Here is a 21,494-nt window from a genome sequence, read left to right as displayed (position 1 = left end):
AAATTTCCTCTCAGAAACAAAGGGAAGCAGTGGCCTATCTCCTTGAGAAGACTTTTACTTCTGCAGCCCCTTTCCTACCCATGCCCTTCGGGTCTGCTGTGGGAACTAGGAAGGGCCCAGCTAGAGTCCAGAGGTCTGGGTTTCCATCTGAGCTTAGCATTATTTGCCACACCATTTGGTCCTCCGTTACAAATACTAGTTGAGACCCTACTGTGTGCCGGGTGCCAGAGATACAACAGTGAACATGGCAGAGCTGGCTCCTGGCTTCCTGGCCCAGTCCAACATTGACCTTGGACACCCCGTGCCCCTCTCTGGTTCCAGGTTCTTTTTGTCCAGGCTGGGACTGGACTTGTGACCTCCAGAGGTCCTGCCTGCTCTCACTGAAGTTCATCTCCTTCATTAAGTCTCTGCCTGGCAGACTCACGGCCCTAATTTATGGACATGGCCTTTGCTGGACTGGGAGAAGCGATGGGGCAGTTAATATTTCTGTGGTAATGTGCTTGGTGGCCTTTGGAGTCCCCTCCTCCACCCCCTCCCTCACCATCCCCACCCCCTCCTTCAGCACCGTCCCAGGTCAATTCACCTAGGGCCGGCTGGTCCCATGCAACCACTTCAACTAACCCTTCATTGTATTGATGGGGACATTGAGGCCCAGAGAGTGTAGGAGGCCAGCCAGGTCACCCCAACTGTCAGAATCAAAGCAGATCCAGAACCCAAGATACCTCTGGGGCCATCCCTGCCCTACTCTAGGTTTGAGTATCTGGCAGGGCTGTCTCGTCTCCTCACTCTCTATCTCCATCCCTCTGGTCATTCTTCTTAAAGCCAGACCCAAGCCTGTGGTAGCCTAGAGATGGGGCAGGGGGAGGGGAGGGCAATGGGGAGGGGAAGCCAACAACAAAGGGTTTGGAGGACTTTGCAGCCTCCCATCAGCAGCTTCCAGCAGGCCTTGGAAACCTCTTGCAGGCAGAAACCCTGCTAGGGAGTATCTCTATCCTTCCCTGAGAGAAATGAAGGGTTTGCTCTGGAACCCCAAGCTCTGTGGTCCCCACATGTAAAACTCATTCTTCCTGAACCTCAGCACCTGGTGAGATGGACCAGATCCTGCTTCTGTCCTCAATAAAGACTGGGTCACTGTGATAATGGAAGCACATGGGGCCCCTAAATAAGGTGACCAACCAAACCAGAAAACTTTGGAGAGTGAAAGAGGCCACTGTTAATAGTTATATTGGGACAAGAATAATGTAGGACTGTTCCAGGCTGGTGGGCCTTGGACTCCAGTGACTTTTAACAAGACGTGAAGACTGCTAGACTAGCTAGTCTACCAACACTAGATAACTAATACACTCTCTGTCCTTGACCTTATCCTCCAGCCTTCTTGAACGTCTATTCTCCAGCTACACCAAACCACTTAGATTTTAGTAACTAAAATCTAAGCCCAGTGATTCCAGACACCGTACCTTGGCTCACCTGGTACCCTCTGCCTGAAATGCTTTCCCTATGCAGAAAGCATCAGGACATCTCTAGTCCCCTCTGCTGTCCTCCCCTCACCTCTTCTTCCCATCACTACACCCGCTAGACCTTTATTTGTATAGATTGGTTTTCTGGCCCATTGTCCACACCGGACCAGAAGTTCCCCTCAGGGGTTGGGTCCAGTTCCCTTTTGGGTTCCCAATCCTGGAGGACAGAGATTTGTGAGCACTGTCCTTGCCCCACAGAAATGCAAAGCACCAGGGAAGAAACATCACGCAGGGCTCATGGCCTCTCTCTGCTGCCCGTCAGATGCCCACTCCCTTTGACTCCCATAACCTTCCACATCGTTGAACTGAGGTTGCCATTATAGAAGATGCCTGTATGGCTAGCTCCTTGTTACTGTTTAGTAAAGTGAGAAAACAGAAAGAAAATGCGGCTATAGAATATGCGATCGTGTAAAACATAATTTATCCTTAGCTCCTCAACTTTGGCTTTTTAATACAATTCTAACTTTCTGGCCCTCCATTTGGAATATTTGTCCATCATCCCATCTGGGTTTGACCACTGGCTCAGCCAGCTCAGTCACAGGTCTTGGTTCCTTTACCCAGAGAGCTGCAACGACATCTGTTGGCCAATTTGTGGCAAAGTGGAACGAGTTTTAATTTTTCTTTGCATACATACGCCATCTGCTGGTGAATATAGGAAAGTTCCTTCTTTTCAGTTCCTCACAATCCATTCAAGTATTCTATAAAGTGCCTATTATGCGCTATAAGCACTGTGCTAGGAAGAAACTGGGGGTTGTTCTAGGCACTTTATATATATTAACCCATTTTATTTTATTTTATTTTATTTTATTTTAAAATTTTTTAACGTTTATTTATTTTTGAGACAGAGCATGAATGGGGGGAGGGGCAGAGAGAGAGGGAGACACAGAATCGGAAGCAGGCTCCAGGCTCTGAGCTGTCAGCCCAGAGCCCGACGCGAGGCTCGAACTCACAGACCGCGAGATCCTGACCTGAGCTGAAGTCAGACGCTTAACCGACTGAGCCACCCAGGCGCCCCTATATTAACCCATTTTAGCCTGATGACAGTCCTGTGAAGTAGTTATTATTATTCCTATTTAGAAATGAATAAAATAAAAAGAAATGAAGAAACCAGACACATAAAATGTGAATGATTTGCTCACACTGCTAATATGGCCACACTGCTAATAAAGGGCCAAATTGGGCTTAGAACCCAGAGCCCATGTGCTTATACCATAAACAAGCAAGACTTATGAGGGAAATAAACAGAGTGATATAAGAGCAATGGGGAAGGATGTCTTTGACTAGGGTAGTCAGGCAGACCCCTCTGAGAAGATGGCTTACCCTGACGGATTGGAAGAAATGAGTCTATAGGATCTATCTATCAGTCCAAGCAGAAGAAACAGCAGGTGCAAAGTGCTGAGACTGAATATTCAAATATCGAATGGGAGGCCAGTCCTAGCCAATGTCCATAGCCTCTCCTCACCTGCCTAACTTCTTCTCATCCTTCAAAACTCAGTTGAAGCAATTCCTCCTCTAGGAAGCCTGCCTTATTCTCCATCTTACCCACCCCACCTATACCTGATGACCCCTACTTAGTGCTCTCATGGCATGCCATGACTACATGTCAGCCCCATCTCCAATATCCCTCAACAGCAATTCCAAACCTTTGTTGTCATACCTTATCTTCCTATGAATCTGTGAGCTCCTTCAATGGGTTATATTATTTATCTTTGTGTCTTCAAGGGTCCATCATAAGTTCCAGCAAATGGCACATGCCCAGTAAATATTATTTGCAGTCTGTGATATAAATTGTTTACTTTCTTTTTTGCTTTATTATTTTTTTTTGCTTTTGCTTTTTTATTGAGATTCAGATTTGCATAAAGTAAAATCCACTCTTTTGGGCTTACAGTTGATTTTGACAATCAAGATACAGAACAGTTCCATCATCCCCCAAGTCCCTCCTGTAGTCTCTTTGTAGTCAGGCCACCCTCAATCCCAGCCCCTGGCAACTAAGGGTCTGTTTTCTATCTTCCTAGTTTTGTTTTCTCCAAATGTCATATAAATAGCATCATACATATTTGTTCTTTTAAGTCTGTCTTCTTTCACTTAGCATAATGTATTTTAAGATCCATGTTATAGGTATCACTAGTTTGTTCATTTTTTTATTGCTGAGTAGTATTCCATTGTGTGGCTGTACAATAGTTCATCCATTCACTCTAACTGAAGAACGTTTGGGTTGTTTCCAGCTTTTGACAATAAAGGCATTATTAACATTCACATGTGGATGTTTGTGAGAACATAACTTTTCCTTTCTTTGAGGAGTAGCGCTGTCAAGTCTTATATAAGTATATTTAAATTTATAAGAAACTGCAGGCTGTTTTCCAAGGTGTCCATACATTTTACCTTCCAAACAGCAGTGTATGAGTGTTCCAGTTCCCCCACATCCTCACCAGCCCGTTTATTGAAAGGACAACAACTGGGTTGCCTTTGAACTTTTTTGGAAAATCAATTGACAGTATATATGCAGGTCTATTTCTTGATTCTGGATTCTGTCCCATCAATGTAGATGTTTATTCTTTCACCACTACCACACTGTCTTTATTACCATAGCTTCATGGTAAGTCCTTAGATCAGGTAGTAGATAATTCCAACTTTGTTTTTCCTTTTAAAAATTGCTTGGCTGTTCTAGTTCTTTTAATTCTCCATATACACTTTAGAATCACCTTGTCTATATCTGCAAAAAACAAGCCTGCAGCGATCTTGACTTGGATTTCATTGAATCTGTAGTCAGTTTGGAGAGAATTGGTATCTTAACAGTATTGAATCTTCCAGTCCATGAACGTGGTAAATGTCTTAATTTGTTTAGGTCTTCTTTGATTTCTTTCACCAATATTTTGTGCTTTAGAGATGTGCATCAATATTATGCTCATATTTTGATGCTCATATTTTAATACTGAAGTATTTCCATTTTGGTGCTGTTGTTAAATGGTGCTATCTTTTTATTTGGCATTTTTTTAAGTTTTTTATTTATTTTGAGAGAGAGCATGAGCAGGGGAGAGACAGAGAGAGAGAATCCCAAGCAGGTTCTGAGCTATCAGCACAGAGCCCAATGTGAGGCTTCATCTCACAAACTGTGGGATCAGGACCTGAGCTGAAATTGAGAGTCAGAAACTTAATTGACTAAGCCACCCAGGCACCCCTGGCATTTTCTTTTTAATTTCATTTTCCAATTGATGTTACTATCCAGAAGTACAATTGATTTTTGTATATTGATCATGTATCCTGCAACTTATATAGATTCACTGATTGGTTCTAGCACTTTCTTTGGTAGATTTCTTGGGATTTTCTATGTAAATAATCATGTTGTTTATGAATAGAGAACATTTTATTTATTTCTTTACCGTCAGTGGGCCTTTTGTATCTTTTTCTTGCCTCATTTTTCCGGCTAAGACCTTCAGTAGGACGTTAAGTAGGAGTGATGGGAACAGTCATCCTTGCCTTTTTCCCAATCTTAGAAGAAAATCATTCACCACTACCACACCATTTCACCATTAGATACGGTGTTAGCTGTAGGTTTGTTGTAGATGCCCTTTATCTAGTGAAGACAGTTGTTGTTGTTGTTAATCAGGAATGGATATTGAAGGGGGGCCTGGGTGACTCAGTCGGTTGAATGTCCGACTTCAGCTCAGGTCATGATCTCAGGGCTTGTGAGTTCAAGCCCTGCGTCAAGCTCTGTGCTGACAGCTCAGAGCCTGTAGCCTGCTCCAGATTCTGTGTCTCCCTCTCTCTCTCTGCCCCTCTCCAACTCCCTCTTCCTAAAATAAATAAAAACATTTAAAAATTTTTAAAAAGGAATGGATATTGAATTTTGTCAAATGCCATTTGTGCATCTATTGAAGTAATTTAGCAGCATCCCATAAAATTACTTATTTTTGTTTTCATTTTCATTTAATTCACAGATTTTCTAATTTTCTGTGTGGTTTTCTCTTTGATCCATTTACAAGAGTTGCTTAATTTCTAAGTATTTGTAAATTTTCCAGATGCTTTTCTATATTAATTTCTAGTTTAATTGTTATAATCTGAAACATCTTTTTTATTTAAATTCTTTTAAATTTGCCAAGGTTTTTTAGACCCAGAAAATGGTCTTTCTTGGCGAATGTTACATGTGTACTTGAAAATAATGCTCATTTTATTGTTTTGAAATATTGATTAATATCAAATATCAAATATTAATAAAGGTGAAATATTTGATTAATATCAGTTAAGTTATTGGTAGTGTTGTTCAGGTCTTCTACTATAGTGTTGTGGATTTGTATATTTCTCCTTTCAGTTCTGTCAGATTTTGCTTCATGTATTTCAAAAACACAATTACTAAATGTATATACAATTGGGATTGTTATGTCTTCTTGGTAAGTTGGCATTTTTATTTTTATATTATGTCCCTCTTTATCCTTGATAACATTCCTTATTCTGAAGTCTACCTTGTCTTCTATTAATATAACCACTTCAGCTTTCTTTTTATTATTGTTTGCATGGTTATCTTGTCCATCTTTTTACTTTGAACTTATCTTTGTCTCTATATTTCAAGTGGGTTTCTTGTAGACAGCATATAGTGGGATTTTTTTTTTAAATCAACTCTCACAATCTCTATCTTTTAATTGTTATATTTAGACCACTTACATTTAATATAGTTACTGACATGGTTTGATTTAGGTCTACCACTTTTACTTTTTTGTTTGTCCCCTCTGTTTTTCATTCTTTTGTTCCAACTTTCCTGCCTTTTTTTGGAATATGTGCTTATTTTTTAGTACGCTATTTTATCTATATTTTTGGGTCCATTTTAATTGTTGCTCTACAAATCACAATATACATAATAATCTTTCTCAGTATACTTAGGGTTAATATTATATCACTTCAATATAATACAGAAGCTCTACAGATAGGTCTCTTTATCTTTCCCCACTGAACTTTACATTATAGTATATATAGTATAGTATAGTATAGTATAGTATTTTATCTATGTACTGTGACAACCCTACTAGACAATTTAATGGTTTTCCTTTCATCACTAATACATATTTTAAAGAACTTAAGGGGACCAATGTAGTCTTTTATAATTTACACAAATAATCACCGTTTCTGTTGCTCTTAATTCCTGAAGATGTGGATTTATCTCTGGCATAATTTCCTTTCAACCAAAAGAAATTTTTAGTTTTTATAAGAGCAGGTCTGCTGACAAATTATTAGTTTCCCTTCATGTGAGTATCTCTTTATTTTGCATCATTCTTTAAAAAAAATTTTTTTTTAATGTTGATTTATTTTTGACAGAAAGAGAGACAGAGCATGAGCAGGGGAGGGGCAGAGAGAGAGGGAGACACAGAATCCAAAGCAGGCTCCAAGCTCTGAGCTGTCAGCACAGGACCCGATGCAGGGCTTGAACTCACAGACTGTGAGATCATGATCTGAGCCAAAGTGGGATGCTCAACCGACTGAGCCACCCAGGCACCCCTATTTTGCATCATTCTTGAAGGATATATTCACTAGATACAGAATTCTAGTTTGACAACTATTTCATGTTAGCACTTAAAGATGCTGTTTCACTCTCTTCTGGCTTCCATGCTTTCTATTGATAAAGCTCCATCAAATCATCATTCTTCGTAAAGAATAAGATAGAAAAATGCGTCATTTTCTCTAGCTGCTTTTAGGAATTTAGAGTTTATCTTTGGTTTTCAGCAGTTTGGTTATGTGTGTCTATGTATGGTCTTCTTTGAGTTTAACCTGTTTGAGGTTTGCTCAGCTTCTTGAATCTGTAAGTTTACACCTTTCATTCAAAGATTTTTTTTTTTCTGCACCAGACTTTTTCTCCTCTCTTCTGGGAGTTCAAAGACATGAATCTCAGAGCCTATATTATGTCATAGGTCCTTGAAGCCCTGTCAATTTTTCTCAGTTGTCCCTCTTTTTCAGATTGAATAATTTTATTAATCTATCTTCAAGTTCATTGACTTTTTCCTTTGTCAACTCCATTCTGCTATTAAGCTTATCCAGTGAATTTTTTATTTCAGATATTGAAGTTTTTGGTTCTAAAATTTCTATTTAGCTCATTTTCAAGTTTCTATATCCCTTTTCATTTTAAAGGGTTTTTTAAAATTATTATTTTAAGAGAGAAGGTGGGAGCAGAGAGAATCCCAAGCAGGTTCCATGCTATCAATGCAGAGCCCAATGCAGGGCTTGATCTCACAAACTGTGAGATAAGGACCTGAGCCAAAATCAAGAGTCGGACACTTAACCAACCGCACCACCCAAGCACCCCTATATCTTTTCTGAGAACTATCTTCCCATTCATTTCAAGTATTAATCAACCACAACACCTTTTCTTATAATTCCAACATCTAAGTCTTCTTAAAGTTGGCATATGTTGATTGTATTTTCTCTTGATATTTGGTCATGTTTTTCTGGCTCTTTGTATATTGCATAATTTCCAGTTACTATATCTGAAAAGGACACTGTAAATGTTATATTGTTTAGACTCTGGGGTCCCATTATAATTCTTCAAAGAATGTTGATTTTGCTATTGTTGTTTCAAGAGGCAATCAACTAATTTAGGTTCAGACCCTAAGTTCTCTCACCTTCTGTTGGTGGTGGTTCTAACCTCAGCACAAATCCACAAAAGAGAGAAAAAAAGGAAATGCACCCCATGCAGCTTACTTCTCCAAATTTTGACTCCTATGTACCATCTGCCTGCTTTTGTTTAATTTTCAGAGTCATTAGATAGTGTGTTTAGTACTTTTGTCAGGAATTTTTATGTAATCAGTTGAAGTGATAGGCTGTAGTGGACTTACTCTCTTGGCTATAATTTGAAACTCTTACCCATTTTATCTTGATTTTCTAGAGTTTAAAAAAGCTAAGAGAAATGAAGTCCCAAAGCACCATGAAGACAGTGACAGCAGGAGAAAAGCTCAAAGCTAAGAGGCAAAACAAATACTCACTCTCCCCACCCCCCGACATTTACAGTCCTGTTTAGAGGTCAGGGCACTCCTCAAATTGTGGTATCTGGGCCAGTATGATAATTTTTATTTTTTGGATGAGAAGATTCGAGGAAGAGCTGATTTGCTATTTGGTCTCAGATCTAATCCCATGATCCTCCCCTGCTCTGTATTACAGGGCATCAACCATTGCAAACCACATATCCTAAGATTCCTTGAAAATTAGCTTTTGATTAGATTCTGCCAATAGTAGGCATGGGCATGATGTTGGAGGGCAGAAAGAAAGGAGAAACCAGAATATTTCTCCTACTCTCTCTGCTTTGAGTAGCATCCCCAGTGACAGATGTGTTTCTATGGTGGTCTGAATTCCTCAGATACCCTCTCCCTCAATGTCCCTAGTTCCTTAGCTCTGTAACTCCTCTCCCTGTCCTTCCACCCTCCAGGTGGTAGTGGTTTCCAGTTGCACCTGATCTCTGGGTTACCTCCAATTTCACTTGCCCTTTTAACTATTGCAATATTATAACCAGTTTCATCAGTAAAATCCCTGCTCCTGAAATACAGGCATGGGGTATTTCTCTGGACTCAGACTGATATAGACCACGAGGGAGGGCAGAACGAAAGCCCTAGCTCAGGTCTCTTAATTCAAATGTCAGTGTCTTCCCACTACCCTTTTCTGGCCTAAAGGGAGCATCAGAGGAAACAGACCACCTTCTGGTTAACCAGGAGGGCAATGCTTTGATCTAGGGTGCACATTATTTTGGAAGAATGTAAAAAAAAATATTTTTCATACATAATCAGTTTTCTGGGAAAGTCATCTTACATTCATCAGCGTTTTTCTTTTGTGTTAATACAGCACATTATCATGTAGAACTTTGAATCTTCCTCACATATATCCCCACTCCTCCCATGTGTTCTTTTGGAACAGACAGTGGGTAAGTCATGGAAAGTGAAGTGACTTCAGGGAGACCCAGTAGAGCAGGAGATGAGAACTGAATAAGAACCAGGTCTGGGGTTGGGGTAGGATTCCAGCTGAAGTGGTTGGTGTTGCCAAAAAGAATATGGGATAACTTTACCTGAGGAGCATACCAGGGGTCATGGGATCTAGTGATGCCTGAGAGGGAAAAGAAGTTTGGCAACTTCCCCAAGACCATAATACTGGTAAATGGCAGAGCGGGGAGAAAGCTCTTTGGCAATTTCCAAAAAGGGTGCAGGAACCAGGTTGGAGTTCGGGCCACAGAAAACACCTGACCCAGTCACAGGTCCTGTCCACCATTCCAGGGCAGCAGGGAGAGAATTTACTGGTCTGTGTCTTACTAGGAGCTAATGAGACAGAAATGAAAGCACATCCAGGATCTGTCACAAAAGACCTTTAATGGTCTCTTATTTATGGTTCTTTTGTTCATTTGTCCTGTTAGAGTTGAATAAACTGTAATAACTTATCTGACGTTATAAGGAATGCCACAGGTACAACAGATAAACCTGGCAGGTGGCCCAGGAATGAGGGTGTAACAAAATAATCACTTAACAGAAGAGCCACAGACCTGGAGACCTGTCCCAGCTACCTGTCACTCCCTGCATCCAGGATCCACACAGTCACTGTGCCAGGCTCAATGCTGGCTCCCATTGGATAGGAAGAGACACGTCTCCCATAGTGTCTGTGGCTAGACCTTAACACCAAGCAGAGATGCCCCAGGAAGATGGTACATCTCATAATCATTCCCCCAAGCAGTCTGCTGATCTGCAGTGTAAGCCATGACCACACCCCAAGTTTGTGCAGATCCCCTCTCATATGACACTACCTATCATGCCCACCTATGACCCTTCCTTGCTGTAATCCCTGTGAGGAAGGCAGAGCCTGGCACTAGCCCCATCTTACACATGGGGAGACTGAGGTCAGTGGGGTTCCAAGGGCATGCTTAGACTGAACATAGAACACTTTCTCCCATGCCACATGGTTGGCTATGCCCTGACCTTCACATTTTCCCCATAGAATTCCCTCAGCAGTGGGCCCAGACAGGATTCTGTGTCAAGGGCTGGTCCAGGTCTCACCAGTGTACCCACCCCTTAACCCTGGTTGTGGGCCCAAGCAGAGAGGCAGGCTGGCAGAGAAAGAATATGGGAGACTGTGGGTGGGAGACCAGCATCTCTTCAGTCACCTTTCTGTTGCCCACACACTTGCTTGTCCACAGATGTGGGAGTGGAATCCTACTAGAATTGCTCAAGGGAAACTTGCTGCTTTAAAAGTCTCTGAAGGGGAATGCTCTCACAGGAGGGACTTCTGTCATGAAGCCCTCCCTCAGCATTTGTTTTGTAAAAAATCTGGACATCCATCCATCTGGCTGTATGTAAAGAGGAACCTGAGTCTAGTTTCTCCTTCTCCCACCATGTGGCCTGGGGCAGGGAGTTGGGGTGCTGACACGAGTCATGGGGTGGGGGCTGGGCCTAAGTCCTTGTTCTGCAGTCCCTCACACTGCACGGGCTGATATCAAGGTAAGACTCACCCTCACTGAGCACCAGGCCCCTGCCCAAATTAAACTCAGGCCAGAGCTTCAGGGTGGGTGAGCAACAAAACCATCAAATGTGTACACACACACGTGTGTGTGTGTGTGTGTGTGTGTGAGCAAATGCTTGGGCCTGGGTCTGCGACCCAAGTTCCAATACAAAGACACTTTGTATTGGAATGCTAGAGCCATTCCAACATGAAGAGCAAGAATAGAACCTATGCTTGCTGGTTGAAGATCAAACCTTAGAATGGTGGTTTGAAGAAGTTTTCCTTCACAAGTGTGAAGGTGAAACCTCAATAGGCAAGACAGATAAAAGCAGAGTTGTCCTGGTGGAAGTGGGGATGGGGGGAGAGCTGGAGATCTAGGCTTTGCCTCCACCCCCCATCTTCCCACCTTAGCAGCCCCTGACAAAGCTCTGTGAAACCCAGGGGTTCCACAGCACCTGGTTTGAAAACCACTGTGTCAGAGTGTCTATAGATCATGGGTCCTGGGGACCTGTGCTTTGATTTCTCATTCAGAGTGAGGAGTTGGGAGAGAGTCCTGCGGGCAGGGGGAGGGGGGATGCTCCCCCTTCAATGGGCCTTTGAAGCCACTGTGCAGGGACACTGCAGGGGAGTGGGAGAGGTGGGGATCCTGCCCCACAGGTAGGCCATTTCAGTCCTGGAGGGAGGACAGAAGCAATGGACCTGCCTGGACAAGAAAAGCAAAATGCCAAGCTCAGTGCAGGCATATGCATGAGGGTCAGGGGGGTCTGTTTTGGTCCCTGCTGACTTTAAAAACATCAGAACAGATATAGGCCTTTGCCCACGAGACCCAATAACAGTTCAAGATTGGGGCCAATGACTTCCTCTGGGATGGGTGGAGGATGTCTGGTCCCCAGTCACTGGCAGGAGAGAAGCTGCCTTTGTGGGATACTGGAGCCACTGGGTACAGGTCATCAGGGCTCAGCTCTCAGGGAAAGAGGCCTGGGTTTTCCCTGGGCCCAAATCCCTCCTGTCACCAAGCATTAGCAGCTGTGTCTGATGCTGGAGAGGACCTTCTACTTTGAAGGGCAACTTCTATTCCACCTCACCCTTGGGGTTCTTAGATGGAATAGTGGTTCAGCCCTCCTTGGGCCTGGGGGTTAGGGGCTCTCCCTAACCTGGGATCAGAGCCAAGGCTTCCTGGCCTCTGTGGGATCTGAAAGATAGGAGGTGTGGGTGGCACAAGGCCTGGGATGGTCCAGATGCCCCCCCAGCTCAATCACTGATATCCATGGCTGATATCCTTTCTGTCAGGATCTCTGGGACCACTATCTGTGGGCGAGGCATTCCTGAATTGCGTCTGGATTTTTCTTTCAGCTGAGGCACCAAAGCCAAACTGCACTCATTCTGGCTGACATCTGCCTAAGTGAGAAGGGGGCAAGAGATGAAGACTGCTGGGAGGAGGACTCTGCCCACAGTGACCTTCCCACGTGACTCTGGGTTGCTCCCCTGCAGTGGCAGTGCCACGGCCTGTGCAGCCATTTGCAACTTCCAGAGCTGACTTCCATCTCCTCTGGGCCTCCCAATTCCTTAAGTCAGGTGGGGAAGGGATTACGATCTTAGTTTACAGTTAGGGACACCAGGCCCAAGAGGTCAAGTGACTTGCTCAAGGCTACTCAGCTGGTTGGTGACAGTTGGGCAGGAGGCACTGTGGACTTCCAGGCCAGCATTCTTTTCATGGCACCATGTGGGAACCAGCTTATTAGCAATACACCCAGCTGAACCAGCCCTTGGTGGGCCCACGCTCACCTGTCTGCGCCTTGAGGCTGAGGTGGCCCATGGAGTCCAGCCAAATAACTCAGTCCTTATCTTCATGGGGACTGAACTCTTCTCACAGTTGTAGTGCTGAGGACGCCCCACTGCCCCTCTGCCTGTAGATTTTCACCTGGGGCCATGCTCTTTCCTCCTGCCCAGATTGCTATGTATATGCCATCCACAAGACCCACTGGAAGGTACCAGTGTGGAGCTGTGTGGTCAGCATAGAGCCCAAATGTGTGTACAGAAAGAGCCAATACCGTGGGCTGGCGCCTGGGGCCCAGTGGGGCTCCTACACCCCCAATTTCACTCCAAGGTCTCACCTGATTCCAGACAGGCTAAACTCCAGATAGAGAGGGGCCCTGCATAGAAGGACTCGGTCATGGTTGGGGGCCGCAGGTGGAGTGGGGTCTGGAGTGGAAGCTTTGAAAGATGATCTAGGTCTTTCTCCCAGGAAGAGGCCAAAGGAAACACTCTGGCCTGAGCATGGCACCTGGGCTGGGCAGGTGGGGCTGAACTCCAATCTATGCACCATTCACAAAGTTTTGCATTCTAACATGGGCTGAATCTACCTGGAAGGGGCACTGCTTCTAATTCACAGCAAGGCACCATACGAACTAGCAGCAGCCAAGGAGCCCTGAAAGCACTTGGCTCTTATTACCTATTCCCACTATAACTTTCACCTGACCATGAGCTTTCTGAGGACAGGGGCTGGGACTGACCTATCTCTGTGTGTCGAGTGCCCAGCACTGAGCAGAAGTCATCAGCCAAGAGCGTTGAAGCCAAATTCAAATGAACTTGACCACTGCCCTTCTGCAGCCCTGGACCCAAAGAGTGAAAGTCTAGATGGGGCTATGATACTTCCCACAGCTGGAGAAATTTCCATTAAAATACTGGGATAAAGCCCAAAGGGTGAGTGTGATATTGAGGTGAAGAAGCTCAAGTAACCAGGCTGACAAATCTTTCATGTGTGTAGGTGAGGGATAGAGGAAGAGGTTTGTAGGGGAGTGATCGATCACCTCAAATCCTAAAGGGTCTCGTACCAGCCTCAAAGGTTCCAGAGGAAGACACTGGAGAGCATATGCTTGGCCCATGCTGTTCCAGCCCTTCGTCAACTCTTCAGCTGTCCAATGAGGTGCGGACTGCCAGCAATCTCTGGTAGAGGCTGGATGCCTGGGGCATCCACAGCTAGGACCCCAGGGATGGCCAGGAGAGTAGAGCTGCCCCAAGCTGACTTGGTCCTGACCTGGGGCAGGGAGTCCCTAGCCTCATATCCTCATGAGATTCAGAAGTGGAAGGGCTGAGGTGCAGTGCCAGGCCTGTGAACTGGGTAATCTCGCCATAGATAATGGTTACGCAGCCCACCCCAGGAGGGGCTGGAGAGTTTGAGACCCAACTAGCATAATAAAAGTTTGTTGTCTCCTTTTTCAGGCAAGCATGGGACAGAGATAAAAGGGAGCAGGGATGGAGGAGAGATCCCCTTGCCCTGCTAAGCAATATATTTGCTTGGGTATAAGGTAAACCTCAGGGGGTCTGCCATCCACAGGGAGCTGTGAGGCACCAGAAGCCCTGTCATAAGCAAATCCGAGCTTGGCCTTCTGTAATACTCAGGCCCTAGGGCCAAGCAGCTCATGCTAGCTATGGCCACAGCTTGACATCAGATGACCCTCCAGAGGCCCAAGAAGGGCCCTTCTCAGGCCTGGGGAGGCGGTGGCTAGAAGCTCTCCAGGGCCCCACTACCAATGAATCACCTCTGGCGGCAGACAAACGAGAGTCAGTGGTCTGGCTCTGGTTCCACCTACCATACCAGAAGCTCTAAGGTTTACAGATTCTTAGAGGCCAGAGCTGGGAGGTCCCTTTGTGATTATCTGGTCAAACCCCAGGTGAAGAACTCAGGCCCAGAGAAGGAAAGGAACTTGCCCAAGGTCACACAGTAAGTGGGCCTTAAAGGTCAGACAAGAACGAATACCTTTTAACACTTTCTACCTCATCATCTGCCCACTCTATTGCTTAAAAATACCCCAGGTCTCAATCACACAAAACACCAGCCAATGGGTAGTGAGTATCCATGACACTGGGAACTGGCGGAGGGTCATCAGCTCCCTAAGGAAACGAAGGGTTCTTTGCTACCTGGCAGTCCCCTTCCTTTCAGGTGACGGCATCTTGATGGACCATGCCACCTTCTGCGAAGAAGCCTCTTTGACTGTGGGCATAGTGGCCTTGAGCGCTCTCTCCCAGCCTGCAGGGCCAGCCCAGCTCAGCCCGGATGAACTGCAAGGGAAAGCCGGAGGATACCGGTGTCCCCAGCCCTATCTGGACCGCCAGCCTTACTTCCTGAGGGATCACCGATTGCTCTTAGGTCCGCAAAGGAGGGAACAGAGCAGATTCTCATCTTCTTGCTCCGACCCCATCTCTCAGAGCCACCCTTCGGGAAACCTCCCCAAGAGCTTGGGCTCACTCTACCTCCGGTTGGTGCTTTCTGAAGACCCCTCCCTTATTTCTCTGTGCATGTGTACAGACAGGACACACACATAAGATACAAGGTGGCTAGGATGTTACATCCTGACAGTACTGAAATAGATGGGCTAGTTCACACAGCTTGCCTTAGACTGAGTAACTGCTGGTGAGAAAGCCAGTCTGGTGGCTTTTCTCTACTCCTGGGGTCTGCAAACCATCACCACAGACACAGAGGGTCACTGTCAGACACAGAGGCATGTAGGGTGGGGACGGAGGGGTGGATGCAGAGAGGTGTTTCATGGGTCTCAACTGCCTGAAGGCAGTAAGAATCTATCCACAGGTGTGCCCCTCCCAGCCAGAAGAGGGTGGCCCTCAGCATAGTCATCTTTTAGCTGCCAGAACTGTGTTAGCCACCTAGGACCGTGGGCACCCTCTCACACGTCTTGAGCCCTCAACCTCACCCCTCCAAGCCCTATGCCCCACACTCCCTGTTCTGCTCCCCATCCCAAGTCAAATTCCAAGGCCAGAGCCAGGATGGCCTTTCTGGGGGGTCAGCAGGAAAAGAGAGGGGCTGGAGGGGTGCCCCGCGACAGGGGTGAGAGGGGTGAAGGTGGCCCATGTGACCCTTGTTGGCATGGTGATGTGGGGCCAATCCTGAGGCCAGAGGTTCACCACCGTGACCTGGAAGAACACTGGGCCCCCTGGTAGAAACTAGAAGAACAAAGGGGAGGGGGGAACGAGAACAGGAAGAAGACGAATAAGCATCTTAGTGCAGGAGAGCAGACCCGGAGCTGCCCGGAGGGAGGGCTGGCCCCAGTCTATCTGTCGTTGAGCTGTGGAGAACCAGTGCCATCCTCCTCTTCCTCCTTGTCATCCTTCATGCCTTTCAGTCTCTGGCGGGCAAAATCCTCAAACACGATGTCATCATCGCTGGTGGAAAAGACAAGCAAAACGGGATGTGTTTGCATGGCAGGGAGGGTAGGCTTATCCACAGGGTCAGATGGGACTCAGAGGCTGGCCCCTAGGGTTGACCTTGGGCAGAAAGGCCTGCCAGGCTGGCACAGCTAGATGCCCTCCAGGGACAGTGGGACTGGTCGTATCTGGACTCCAGCTAGTCGTGGAATTACCAAAGGGAGGCGTGGGTTTGACTTTCCTGCCTAAGGGCTGGGAAGTGACCCAGTTCTTAAGGATTTGGGGGTGCGAGGCGGATATCAAATGGGGATGGAGGTGCAGTGTGGCCGGGCTGGGGCCAGAGGAAGAACTTATTCCCACTGTGAGATGCCAGGCCCAGTAGTTTCATAGCCTATGCTGAATCCCTCAGAACAGGCCCAAGAAACCCCACCACCCATCCAAAGAACTACCCTCAGGAAGCATTCCTATATCTGCACAGGATGGTGTGGGCTTGGCTTAGTGGAAGAAAAAACCACAAGAGCCCTTTCTCCAGGGAGCTGTCAGCTCACACTCTATCCTGAGGGATCTTGGATAGGATGGGGTCTGGGGGCAGTAAATCTAAATAGTGGGGCAGAGGGAAGGGTGGGTGGGGAAAGGAGGTGCCTGAATGGGGTTTCTGGACTGAGGACCGCTTTTAAGAACAGTGAGTTCTGTTCTATCACATAACATGTACACTTAGGCCCACCCAAGTCCCCCGCCCCACAGAACTCAGCCAGCCTCATGAGGTGTCCTCATGGGGTGGCTTGAGACACCACATCCCAAATATCCCCTGGGGGACAAGGAAAGGGTGAATTTGGAGCTGGAGAGAGAAAGCTGCTTGGCTCTGGAGGTGGTTCATCCTGTCGGCCTAGGTCCTCCCCCTCGGGCCACTGTCCGGTGAGGCGATGGCCTTTGACCGCAGGGAAATCCGCATCGGTCCTCAGGAGGCAGAAGCAACAAGAGCCCCAGAACCTTCCCCACCCCGCAGCCTGATTCCACCGGCTGGGCGCTGGCAGGGCAGGAGAGCCCCAGCCCAGGGCCACGAACCGAACCAGCCCTGTGAGAGCCGAGCAGGCGCTGTGGACGGACGAACGGATTGACGGACGGACGTGCAAGGACGAGGGAGGAAGACAGACCCCACCAAGGCAGGAGGAAGAGGAACAGGCACGGAGGGTCCTTCAAGTCACATGCAGGCAAGCGGGTTGCTGAAGAGGCGAGCAGAGGCGGCTCTCAGCAGACGGGGTTAGATCAGCTGTTCCTCAGAGGTTAATAAGCATATATGCAAATAATCCCATCGCCCCGCCCACCACCCAAGGCCCGTCCCCCGGACGTCTGCAGGCAGGGTTTGGCTTACTTTGTGTCAAGTTCTATGAGATTGGTATCTACTGGCGCCTCGTTCTCTGGAACTAAACACAGGGTGGGCGGGCGCCCGTGGGTTAGTGGTGAGTGGGCACAGGAGCAGGTGGGTACAGCTCCCCACTCCAGGGCAAAGGGGAGGGCTACGGAAGAAGGGAAGTGGGGAAGAAGCGTTGCTCCTTGATCTCAAAAACACCCCCAAATCATCCTAAAGGCAGGAAGGAAGGTCCAGGAGGGTCCAAGGAGGCCCCTTGTAGTTCTAGAAGAACAGAAAAACCTCTGGACCCTACTCCTTTGGCATGTCTCCCACATGACTTAGATTCTTTTCTTAAGTACGGGGGTTTCACGAAGTGTTACGACAACCCTTTTTTTTTTTTTTCCTCACAATTTCACATCTCTGAACTTGGGGTATGTTTTACAACCGATGGCATTTGATACTTTAATTGTGAGAACATTTTTCTTTCTTTGTGGTACATACTATAGAGTTGTCTCTTTCAACTCAAACAGCCTTTGATTTAAGGAAATATGACCAATCTGGTCATTGACCCTTCCACTCCCAGCCTGCCTCTCCATGGACAAAGGAGTCAGACCTCTTTGTCTCTTGGGGGAGTCAGATGCAAATAGAGGAGTGTGGGCCTCACAACAGATCCTGGGGAGCTGAGGAAAAAGGTAACCCAGGCCTGAAGGCTAACCCAGAGTGAGATGGGATGATGGGGAAACACAGCACTGGTGGAGAATGGGGTCAGCAACCTGCAAATTCCCACTCCAGTGACCCACAGATCCTGCTCACCTTCACGATGTGGGGGTTCCTCTTTGGGCTTGGGGTGCATTAGGGTGAAGGGCAGTTCCACAGCCACATCACTGAAACAGAGACCCAGACCCAGTGAGCCTTGAGCCCAGTCTCGGGCTGTAAGACTCAATGCCCTATCAATGCCCTATTTTATGGTCAGAGGAGGTAGGTCTCAGCTAAGGCAGGAAATCTGCTCAGGCCCCAGTTCTGCCACTCTCTGAGCTTTACTCTCTCTAGGAGGTGAATTAGAAGCCCTTTTCTGCTGGCTCCAAAAAAAAAAAAAAGGAAACCTCCCCTTTTCCTGAGAAGGATCCTTGGATTCTCATGAGCTGGGAGGAGGCACAGGGGTGGGGAAAGGACTGCCCAGAGCAGTGTGCACATTGGTCCCTGGGTGGTCCCAGAGGTGTCCTGGGACCATGCAGGCCTCAAATCACCACAGCCAGCCCAGCCTTCCCTAACACAATCCTTCCTGCCAACTCAGTCCCACCTCCCAACATCTCCATGAGACTCTTATAAAAGTGCTCCTGTGGGGGCGCCTGGGTGGCTCAGTTGGTTAAGCGTCCGACTTCGGCTCAGGTCACGATCTCGCGGTATGTGAGTTCGAGCCCCGCATCGGGCTCTGTGCTGACTGCTCAGAGCCTGGAGCCCGTTTCAGATTCTGTGTCTCCCTCTCTCTCTGACCCTCCCCCGTTCATGCTCTGTCTCTCTCTGTCTCAAAAATAAATAAATGTTAAAAAAAAAATTAAAAAAAAAAAAAAGTGCTCCTGTGGTCCTAGCCCCCCCCCCCCCCCAATCTGGATGATGCACTGCTGAGGTCAATTAATCGAATTCAAATTGTATTGGCCCAGGCCCCAGGGCTATCTACACTGTGCATAGAGCCTTGAAGCCCTGTAGGGGCGGAGGGTCTGGGTGGTGGGGAAGAACAGGGGGAGGTGCCACCAACACCCAGTGCTTCTGACCAGGACCTCCCTCCCCTTGGCCCTGATGAACAGAATAGTAACAAGAGCAGACACATGGTGCTGACTCTGTGCTAAGGACTATTCTAGAGTAGCTCCTTTAATCTCCACAACAACCCCATTCGTATAGCATATATACAGACTAGGAAACCGAGGCACAAGGAGGAAAAATAATACTGCACAAGGCCACACAGCTATTAATGGGAAGTGACAAGATTCTGACTCCATAATTGACATCCTTGCCCAATGAGTGATAACTGCTCAGAATTGAGGTGGTGATTCCTATCCATCTTCTGCTCTCCACTCCTACAGAAGGAGCCATGAAAGCTTCTCCTCTCAGCTTGGGATGGTGTCACCTTGGAGGCCCTGCCAACAGTGAGCACCTTCAGGCACAGCCTCATCTCACTGACCTTGCTGCCCAGAGCCCAGCTGGTGGGGAGGAAGGGAGAGTGGAACAGAGTGGGCAGGGACACCGGCTGTGCAACCAGAAAGGTCTGTTCCCAGCCCCAGCACTGTCTGGGAGGGACACTTTTACATCTTCAAGTCTCACTGAGCTCATCTGGAAAATGGGGAGAGCAATGCTTACCTTCTAGAACCACTAGAACTTCTAGGAGATGATACAGGTCAAAGGTTTGACTGAACTGTGACACTGGTACCTGCCAGAATCATTACTTCCCCTCAATGGGAACATGGGCGATTCACAGGCTATTACAATAGTCTGGCTTTTCTTTCTTTCTTTCTTTCTTTCTTTCTTTCTTTCTTTCTTTCTTTCTTTTTTCAATGCAAAGGGGATTGCTTTTCCAGATTCACTTGGAAGAGTGAACTATCAGAATGGAAGAATGAGTTTGCCAACCTTCATTAAAGCCATACAGGATGTGGGTGGAAGAATCTAGACATTAACTCCAGCAGGCCTTGAGTGATCAAGGGCAGGGGATGTGTCTGATTCCTCCGTGGGATCTCAGCATGTAGCACAAAGCTGAGCACAAACCTGGGTTCAGAAAATCTTTGCTGAATTGTACTGAACTGAATTGAATTAATTTCACTTCTCCAAATAGATGATTTCTTGGGATGAACAATACTGCCATCTTGTGACAGGAGGAGGCAAAACCACTGCATGTGGAGCATGTGCCATTTGGGGAATGCTCATGGATCCAGCTGGCGACAAGGAGAGCAGATCTCCCCAGGACCTCTCCTTAGCAGTGCATGGCCAGCAGTTAATTCCCATTAGTGTACAAGTTTGGAAGCCACGAAACCCGCATTTCTCCAAAATGCCAGACTTTTACGGGGCTATTCCCCAGATCAACGAAGCTGACCTTGCTGTCTGCAGAGGTTCTTATCTCTTGGGTGGAATGAAGAACAGGGCAAGGTTTTTAAAGGAGAAACTGCATCTCCCTAGTCCCTTTGGGGAGGGTTCTAGTCCCAGCACATGACTGGCAATCGAAACTGACTGCTAAGATTCCTTCCAACCCAGTGCCCTGCACTTCTGGATCTCTGGGCCCTCCAGGAAGGTGGGTCGATCAGGTTGAAGGGAGGGAGTTTACCTGGATGCAAGATCTCCCAACAGGCTGGGTGGGTCAGAGGAGGCGGGAGAAGTGGTCAGGAGAGAGTTCAGAGAGGAAGAAAACAGAAAGTACGTTCATTCATCACCTTGCTGCCCACAGGGGTAGGGAAGACCCTGAGAGGCACTCCCACCCACCACTGCATGGCTGTAACCTCATTCAGAGATACACAGAAATGGCATTAGCCTTGCCTGGGGGACTGAAATCCAGGCCCAGCTCAGCCAAATCTCCTCACAGGAGGCCTCACTAAGCCCGAGGATCCTCTTCTGCAAAGGAGACAAAAAAACTGACCCCTGTGCTGCCCGCCCTGGGGAGGCCTCTCTGATGGCAGAAGAAATCAATCTGGGATTCACCGAGGATTCCTCAAGGAAGAGCTTGAGGCAGACTGTGGATCCTGCAAGAGCCACAGGGCACAGGACTTGGGATTTGCAGTTCTGAGATGTCCTGTAATATGTGGGCACATTCTAGTAATAAAGGGGATTCAATGTCTAATGCTATTAGCATTCAAATCTTTTCATAGACATTTATGAACAAGAAAAAAAAAACCCTATGACAAATTATAAATCCTAATTCTAGGTTTCTAACAACATGCAGGCCCATTCAGTGGGGAGAAGTTGTGTCTGAGCCTCCACTAGACTGTGCTCTGGGGCAGGGAATGTGTCTAGTCTACTGCAGTGACCCCAGC

The 21,494-nt window shown here is 47.0% G+C and overlaps 1 protein-coding gene across 10 annotated transcripts in view; it reads right to left on the bottom strand.

The window, feature by feature from the left end:
• Positions 1-9,826: 9,826 nt before the first annotated feature.
• ARRB1 (arrestin beta 1) overlaps positions 9,827-21,494 on the bottom strand; it is a 75,753-nt gene continuing 64,085 nt past the window's right edge. For 9 of the 10 annotated variants that reach the window (XM_042906612.1, XM_042906610.1, XM_042906616.1 and 6 more), the window contains 3 exons: positions 18,295-18,365; positions 17,503-17,554; positions 9,827-16,148 (listed from right to left, as the gene is read on the bottom strand). In XM_042906612.1, the coding sequence (XP_042762546.1) occupies positions 16,037-16,148; positions 17,503-17,554; positions 18,295-18,365 (235 nt within the window). In that variant the 3' untranslated portion in view covers positions 9,827-16,036. The remainder of the gene's footprint in view (positions 16,149-17,502; positions 17,555-18,294; positions 18,366-21,494) is intronic. The other variant, XM_042906614.1, reaches the window with a different exon arrangement.

This window comes from Panthera leo, chromosome D1 (genome assembly GCF_018350215.1).
Source record: "Panthera leo isolate Ple1 chromosome D1, P.leo_Ple1_pat1.1, whole genome shotgun sequence".
NCBI lineage: Eukaryota > Metazoa > Chordata > Mammalia > Carnivora > Felidae > Panthera > Panthera leo.
Note: the sequence above shows the minus strand (reverse complement) of the source record. Positions and strands in the feature narration are given on the sequence as shown.